Genomic DNA, 8,550 nt, shown 5'->3' on the forward strand with positions numbered 1-8,550 from the left:
GTGTTTCGCATATGTGGGTCTGGCCACGAAGCACTGAAATGAAGCAGCATTATTTTCAGCCTTGGCTTGGGCAGTCAGCTACAGCTGTGTGCTCGCCTCTCCCACTGTACAACAGGAGCAGATACCACCTCCCCATCCCTCCCAGACGGGATGTATTTGTATTCAGCACGCTCTTCTTTTAAAACCTCAAACACCTTTGGCCAAGGAAGGCTATGTTAATTTCTGAAAAGGCAGAAGACAGTTTTGCCTTTCCAGAGTCACGTGGTCTTTGGCAATGACTATTCTGGCCTTCCCAGGTGGCGCTAGTGGTAAAGAATCCACCTGCCAAGGGATCCATCCCCTGGAGGAGAGCATGGCAACCCACTCCAGTATTCTTGCCTGGAGAATCCCATGGACAGAGGAGCCTGGTGGGCTACAGTCCACAGGGTTGCAAAGAGTCAGACCAGACTGAGACGACTTAGCATGCACGCATTCTGGTCACAGACTAAATCGGGGGGAAGGCCACGCCTTGAGTCAGGGTCCAGTTCTGCGTTTTGGCCATAGCAGTACAAGTGTAAGTTCAACCCTGTGCCCTCCAGCTCTGTACCACTTCCCCAGACTCAGACAGCCGCCCGCAATCCACCCAGCAACACCAGACCACTGCCCACTGGCCCTCCAGCCTACTTGCCTGGACTCCAGCTCCTCCGTGAGAAGTGGGGGCAGGGCCAGGCTGGAGTTAGGGAGCAGCAGGCACATGGAAATGGCAGTGGAGAGAACCAGAGCAGTTTGCCCCCCCACACACACGGGACACACAAGCGGAGGCAGGCGGCTCTGTCTCTGCATGCACAAGGCAGGGGCCTGGGCAGTGCACCCAGGGCGCTGGGAACTGGAGAAGCCACGAGCACAGAGGCTACATCTAAGGCCTGGCGGGGGTGGGGGTGGGGCGCTGCGGAGGGTTTTCAGCGCTGTTCCTCTAACTACGGCATACACGATTGCAAAGCATTAAGTAACCGATCGCTTGTTTCAGAACAAGTGGCAGCAGGTAGAGAAGTCTTTCAGTAGCAATACTGAGCTGCAGGACAACATTTTCCCCAGGAGCCAGGCTAGGAGTTGGCAAACTGTGAAGGGACCTGGCCTACTTAACCGCTGCCAGACAGCCACAGCGCCCAGATCAATTCTGGAGCTATGTGGGCCCAGCCTGTGGCCATGCGGGTGCCAGCTACAACCCAGCTTTGGTTCAAGGCTTGATTATACTTTGACTCGCACCCTTGAACTTCTTGTCCATCTAAGAGCAGGAAGCTAGTACAGCCAGGCAAGCCTCATGCTGGGGTCAGGAAAGTGGTCCGAAGGGCTTGGGGTTCACTATTTATGCACTGAGATCTACTCTGGAAATGCTTAAGAGTCAGCTGAGCAACACCTTTGCCCACGTACCTTGAAGGCCAAGGCAGGGCCTTTCTAGACCAGCTCTGAACCAATTTAGGGAGAGGCTGGGAGAGGTCTTGAGGTCTGAGACCAAATCAGAACACTGTGAAGGAGATCTAAGCCTGGTCCCAGTGATAACAGTAGAACCAGACTGATCTTCGAGGAAAAATGGGGAGAGTGCATAAATCATGCAACAAGGGACCCCGAGAGTACACGTGTTAGCAAGAAACTGTCTTTATCCTTAGCTCTTCTCAGGAGTCACACAGGAGGACTTGGATACTCCCAGAACAAAGGAAAATGTGTTCCCACCTGAAATGCTGAGGTCACAGTACTACCCATTGGAATTATGGGGATTGCTGGCAGTTTTACAAAGACAGGCAGAAACCTTGCGGTCTGATGGCAATAGAGTCTGGCAACACAAGTAAAAGCTGACCTCACGCCGGACACTGTGCAGAGAAACCAAGTAAGCCAGACTTGATGTATTTTAAAAGCAGGAAAGACGTTAAGAAGACCTATTTATTAATCCACCTGTATATATATATCTTACATCATTGTTTACACCCAAATATTTGGATACTAATAAAAAAGCCCTTGGATCAAATGCTACAAAGAGAGTAAGAGAGGGATATGCAGAGAAACCTGTAACTAAAGGCTGGTTTAGGACTGAATCGGTTTGGAGGACAAGAGGAGCTGAAAGCCAGCTGCGAGGTGCGACATGTCAGCTGTATTCCCAGGCAGCAAATGAAGAAGCAAACTGCAGAGCCTGCCTATAAGGACGGCAGAGAGGGCAAGACAACGCTCTGTGAGGACCTCAAGGTACTGTCTGACCCCAACATTTCAGAAGTCTATGGCCCTACCCAAAGTCATTTTACCCACGGGAGATACTGATGTGCTCCGGTGGCCTTTCAGTCATGCCACAGACTGAACAGATTCAACCAGGGCACTGCCAACTATAATCCACAGATTCCAAGTGTGGGAGTGGCTGAGCTGGGAGAGGCTCATCAGGTGAACTGCCAGCACTGCTCTTCCCCTCTCCTAGCTTCACTGTCTTCTGCAACATAGGCAGTTAAAACAGGGCCAGGAGAGCGATGTCTCCTTGAGACAGATGCTTGATTCTGGGCCAGAGAACCACTCTGAGGGTTTCATCCTGACTGGGAGAGAGACCTGTGATAAATTACAGGTCCTGAGGCTTTGCGGACTGTGCATCCTTCGACTGCCGCAACACTCTTCTTGTCGTGCAGATTATACGTTTGCAAATAGTTTTGCTTCAGTATTTAGCAGTGACTTCAAATTCAAATGCCTTCCTGATAATATTCATCATGAATATGCATCAAGCTCATTCTTAGATAAATACTAATTACTTGGTAATTGATAGGCTGAAAGAGGAAAATATCGCGGGTTGGAGGATGGATGTGGGCTGCCGAATGGCCCTGTGCTGGAGCATTCCGGCTTTGTGCTCCTGTCAGCCACAACACCCGCCACATCATTAATTACAGGAGATGAATACAATTATTTGACAAAAGGCAGTGATTTTTCCCTCAAATATCAGAAGCCATAAATGACATCCCTCCTCTTTGTTGCTGTTCTGGGAATACCTGCAGATCCTCCCAGTATCAGCACATATCCTTTTGGATCATGGTCAGTATTTTTAAAAAGGTTCAAATCACTTGGGAGCAGTGCCCCACTGATTTTATTCTCTTGAAACCCGGTTGCAAAAGGCACCCACAAGGCTGGGCCTCAGGCCCAGGTCAATGTGAGACTGCTATAAGAAGGTCTTTTCAAGACTCAAGTCATTGCATCACTTTGGTTAGGCTGCCGGATGCTTCCTCAAGGGGTTTGTGTTGGGAAGGACAGCTCTTCACTCCACCTGGGGGTCATGAGAAGAGTAGGAGAAGAAATGACAAGGATCAATAACAGCTCTCTAGAGAAGGCTTATTATTCTCATTCCAGAATGCAAAAGACCTCAGAGGCCAGCCTGATTGAGCAGATGTAGAATGCCAATACCAAGAGCTGCCTTTCCAGATCTTTCACCAACTCTCCAAACCCTGAAGTCCCCGCTCCTCACTATTTTCATCTACCCATTAGGTCCTGACCCCATCTGACTCTTACCTTAGGAGTCAGCCTTCGAATGGTACCAATGATGCGTCCACCATCCCCTGATTGCCCAGAGAGAAGATGAAGCTCAGACTCACAAGTTCCAAGGAAGATGTGGACGACCATGCCTTCCACAGAAAGCAAGCAGAAGGGATCCCTGCTAAAAGCAGCAGGGAAGTCAGCTCACCCCTCCTTTATAAAGCAACAGCAGCCCAGTGAATCCTTAAGGCTCAAACAGTGCTTGATTCCTGAAAGCTAAGCTAGTTCTTCCCATTATGGCTCAAATACCTAAGTTCCTGAAAGGAAATGTACAAGAGAAGGAGAAGAGGGTAGCAGAGGATGAGCTGGTGAGAAAGCATCACCCACTGACTCAATGGACATGAATGTGAGCAAATTCAGGGAGACAGTGGAAGACAGAAGAGCCCAGCGTGCTACAGTCCATGGGACTGCAAAGAGCTGGACAGGACTTAGCAACTGAACAACAGCAAGTTCCTGGAAGTTAAATCCCATTATAATCAAGGCCAGTATGGTATCAAGTCCTGCCTGGAGAAATCTTTACATAAATAGAGAAATCCTGCCTGGAATGAGTAGATGACTAAAGGAGGCATGGAAACCTCTATGGACAAGGTTTCCAGGATGGTAGACTCTGCAGGGGCATTTGGCACAAATTCATATTTTAATTCCTTTAAGCGTGGTATCACAAAGTCACACCTATCCTCACATCTGTTCTGACTCCAGAAGCATCCCTTCTCACCCACACACCAGGAAAAGAAGGCAGGAAAGGAAGGGTGAAATTATGTTCCTTAGTAAGTTCAAGTCATGACCCAACAACATCCAGCCAAGCCAGCCAAGCCCAACTCAGAGTGGGGGATACATGGGAAACCAAAATGTTTTTTCCCATTTCATCTGCATCCCCCCTTTCTCCTCTCCCCACCTCCCCCCTTCCCCAACAAGCAATGATCCAACAGCATGAGCCATCCCTTATAGCTCCCTAGGTTTTAAAACCTGCCCGGTGCCCCTCGCTAGGGAAGGTGCGTCAAGCCCATGAGAGTGGAGCCTGCGAAGAAGGGAGGAGGCTGAGGAGAACCTGGGCCACCGCCACTTGCGTCTGCTGCTGCTGCTGCTGGAGGAGCTGCTGGAGGAGCTGCATCTGGTGGTGGGTGGACAGCGGCGTGCCCGCACCCAGGTCCGGGGGCTTCGAGGAAGAAGAGGGAAGCAGCATCCTGGGCGAAGCTGTCAGCATGGGCTCCTGGGGGTGGGGCGGGACCTGGAAGAGAGGAGAAGACAGGGTGTGAGCCTGGGCACGTGCCTCCTTTACACAACTTACTCTGTCTTCAATATACACAGTATGTCTAGTACGAGGCTGGGGTGAAATGGCCCACTTATAACCAAGAGCTGGAAATGCTGCGTCTTCAATGGAAATGTGGACAGGACACCCCCGCCCCCAACCACCCCCAGAGGAGATGATCTGATGGCCCGGGCTGGGACCACAGAGTCAGAAAACCCTATTTGTATAGCTGAGTTCCTGATGCGATCTGATGGGAGCCCAGGCAGCTGATCCTGTTCCATTTCTTGCCCATGGCTTCCAACTCTACCACACTGTTGAGTTACCTGAGGTTCTGGTCTTGGATCTATTTCTATGAAAGGCAGCTACCTACACCTTGCTATGAGGCAGCTTCTACCTTCACTCTGCTGTGTCCTCAGGGCTCTCTCCTCCCGGGTCTGCAGGGTCTCCCGAGTTGACCACTGGAGGAAGAGGCCATGAGGGAGGTGCTCCAACCCAGCACCACCTCCTCACAATGGGAGCTCCAGAGAAGAAAGTCTGGACACACACCGAACGTGGGCTGGGGAGATCCTCTCTCCGAAAGGGGAAAGCAGCTTCCTTCCCTTCCCTCCCGTCTCCCTCCTAATAGCTGGACACCGTCACCAGGCAGCTTCTGTGAGCCAGAGAATTCCGCTGCAGCAGGTCTGCCGCAGGCCCTTCTTAGGTGTGCGAGGGGAAGCGCCGGGGACAGAGGGCTTCTGCCGCGCAGAGTGCAAGCTGGGCGCCACAGAAAATATCAGGCAGACAATACGGAACAATACCGCCCCTCAAACTAGACAGGTCTCCCCTTCCGATGAACTAGCCTAATGACCTCCTCTTGGGAAAAGCTGTTACATGGTGAGGAAAGAGAGGCACTCAGGATACAGGGGACTGGCAGGGAGTCTAAGGCCAGGGCAATCTGTCAGAATTTTCCTTCTGTGAGTGTGTGCCAGGGGCTGTGTGTGTGTGGGGGGGGAGCTGTGTGTGTGTGGCGGGGGCCGTGTGTGTGTTTCAGGGGCCGTGTGTGTGTGTCAGGAGCTGTGTGTGTAAGAGCTCCATTAAATCAGGGGCTGTGTGTGTGTTTCAGGGGGCCGTGTGTCGGGGGTGGGTAGGGGCAGTGTGTGGGGGCAGGGGCCAGAGGTGTTGGTTTTGTCTTCAGGTTGGAAGTTCTCAGTCTCACCTGGATCATATCAGAAACCCCTTGAGGGCATCTGTCATCTCACCCATAAAAACAGGAGGTTGAAATGGAGGATGCCTAAGGTGGTCTTGCAGTTTCCAGCCTCCAGTGGGCCAATTTCCAGCCTCCCCAGGAGCATCAAAGGCACACGATCCTAGCCACAGGCAGAGACAGCCCAAACTCACCCTGGTCCTTCAGCTAAGCCCCAGGGGATCGCACTGTGTTGTGCAAGAATTAGCCACATGCACAGGTATTGTGCCCCGATGAGGTGCTATCAAAGCTGGGGCTTCCAGTGAGAAGGGAATTGAGTACTGATGGACCCTGGAGGGTAATGCATGTCAGAAATGAGCTCTGTGAAATCCTGACATACAGCCACATTTAGCATCAATTCACAGGGTCTGAATCTCCAGATTCAGTTTGAAAGGAAGTAACACATGCTCTGGAGCCACCACTGTGCTGGCAGAGGCTAAGAGGTGACGGACGGGGGCTGAGGCCGTGACACAGGCCACTCTGGGAGGTGACATGCATGCAGATGGGCAGATCACCTGGGTGGGTTGCCTCCTGCCTACCTTGGGGTCTGTGTGGGAGCCTCCTTCCTTCCCTACAGCATCAAGGTCGGTCACACCTCGGCTGAATTCCAGGGCATCGTTCCCTGGGAGTGGGACCTCTACCGCATCGATGTCCGTCTCCTCTGCGGTGGCCGTGGAGGTCCTCTCGGCTCCGGTGAGCTGGCGACCTACAGGGACAACAGAGAGGGTAGGAAGGGAAGAGTCACACCAAGAACAACATCCTCCTGCCCAACACTTCAGTTTCCAATCATGTCACGCTTCGGGACACCATTGGTTCAGTAACATTTTCATATATCTTTTCAACTCAAGTCTATTAAATGTCCTGCAGAAGGAAATGGCAAACCACTCCAGTACTCTTGCCTGGAAACTCCCATGGACGGAGGAGCCTGGTAGGCTGCAGTCCATGGGGTCGCTGAGCAACTTCACTTTCACTTTTCACTTTCACGCATTGGAGAAGGAAATGGCAACCCATTCGACTGTTCTTGCCTGGAGAATCCCAGGGATGGGGGAGCCTGGGGGGCTGCCGTCTATGGGGTCGCACAGAGTTGGACATGACTGAAGCGACTTAGCACCAGCAGCAGCAGCCATTAAATGTCCAATCCAATAAGACGTTCTGATTTTAATATCTTCTCAAAGTTCCGAAACAAAGACATTTCCTCAAGGCTGGGCATGACTGCTTTGTCAGGCTGGCGTGATGTTTTCACTGATAGTGTGTGGGGAACCTGCAAGAAAAGGATGACAGCCACCTCGACCTCATTCAAACTCAGAAGTGGAAACAGTAGGGAAAAAAGTATTCTTTCAGTCGTGTCTGATTCTTTGCAACCCCGTGGACTGTACCCCACCAGATTCCTCTGTCCATGGGATTTCCCAGACAAGAACACTGGAGTGGGTTGCCACTTTCTACTCCAGGGGATCTTCCTGATCCAGGGATTGAACTGGTGTCTCTTGCATTAGCAGGCAGATTCTTTACCACTGAGCCACCAGGGAAGCCCCCAAAGGTTTTAGCACGAAAAAAATTACATAAATAGATAGGTGTATTTTTCAGTTCAGTCACTCAGTCATGTCGAACTCTTTGCAAACCCATGGACTGCAGCACACCAGGCTTCCCTGTCCATTACCAACTCCTGGAGGTTACTCAAACTTATATCTGAGGCGGTGATGCCATCCAACAATCTCATCCTCTGTTGTCTGCTTCTCCTGCCTTCGATCTTTCCCAGCATTAGGGTCTTTTCCAGCGAGTCAGTTCTTTGCATCAGGTGGCCAAAGTATTGGAGTTTCAGCTTCAGCATCAGTCCTTTCAATGAATATTCAGGACTGATCTCCTTTAGGATAGACTGTTCGGATCTTCTTGCAGTCCAAGTTTCAAGAGTCTTCTCCAACACCACAGTTTAAAAGCATCAATTCTTCAGCACTCAGCTTTCTTTATAGTCCAACTCTCACATCCATACATGACTACTGGAAAAATAGCTTTGACTAGATGGACGTTTGTTGGCAGAGTAATGTCTCTGCTTTTAAATATGCTGTCTAGGCTGATCATAGCTTTTCTTTCAAGGAGGATGCATCTTTTAATTTCATAGCTGCAGTCACCATCTGCAGTGATTTTGGAGCCCCCCAAAATGAAGTCTGTCACTGTTTCCACTATTTCCCCATCTATTTGCCATGAAGTGATTGGACTGGATGCCATGATCTTAGTTTTCTGAATGTTGAGTTTTAAGCCAACTTTTTCACTCTCTTCTTTCACTTTCATCAAGAGGCTCTATAGTTCTTCACTTTTTGCTACAAGGGTGGTGTCATCTGCATAACTGAGGTTAATGATATTTCTCCCAGCAATCTTGATTCAGCTTGTGCTTCATCCAGCCTGGGATTTCGCATGATGTACTCTGCATATAAGTTAAATAAGCAGGGTGACAATATGCAGCCTTGACATACTCCTTTCCTGATTTGGAACCAGTTTGTTGTTCCATGTCCAGTTCTAACTGTTGCTTCCTGACCTGCATATAGGTTTC

At 50.4% G+C, this 8,550-nt stretch overlaps 1 protein-coding gene across 1 annotated transcript in view; it reads right to left on the bottom strand.

The window, feature by feature from the left end:
- The window catches only part of NOS1AP (nitric oxide synthase 1 (neuronal) adaptor protein), a gene marked incomplete at its 5' end in the record, with an annotated part of 346,949 nt that overhangs the window by 7,986 nt on the left and 330,413 nt on the right, over positions 1 to 8,550 (bottom strand). The window contains 2 exons of the mRNA XM_010854697.1: positions 4,583 to 4,762; positions 6,545 to 6,711. Coding sequence (XP_010852999.1) covers positions 4,583 to 4,762; positions 6,545 to 6,711 — 347 coding nt within the window. The remainder of the gene's footprint in view (positions 1 to 4,582; positions 4,763 to 6,544; positions 6,712 to 8,550) is intronic.

This window comes from Bison bison, unplaced genomic scaffold (assembly GCF_000754665.1).
Source record: "Bison bison bison isolate TAMUID 2011002044 unplaced genomic scaffold, Bison_UMD1.0 scf7180017864346, whole genome shotgun sequence".
Taxonomy (NCBI): domain Eukaryota; kingdom Metazoa; phylum Chordata; class Mammalia; order Artiodactyla; family Bovidae; genus Bison; species Bison bison.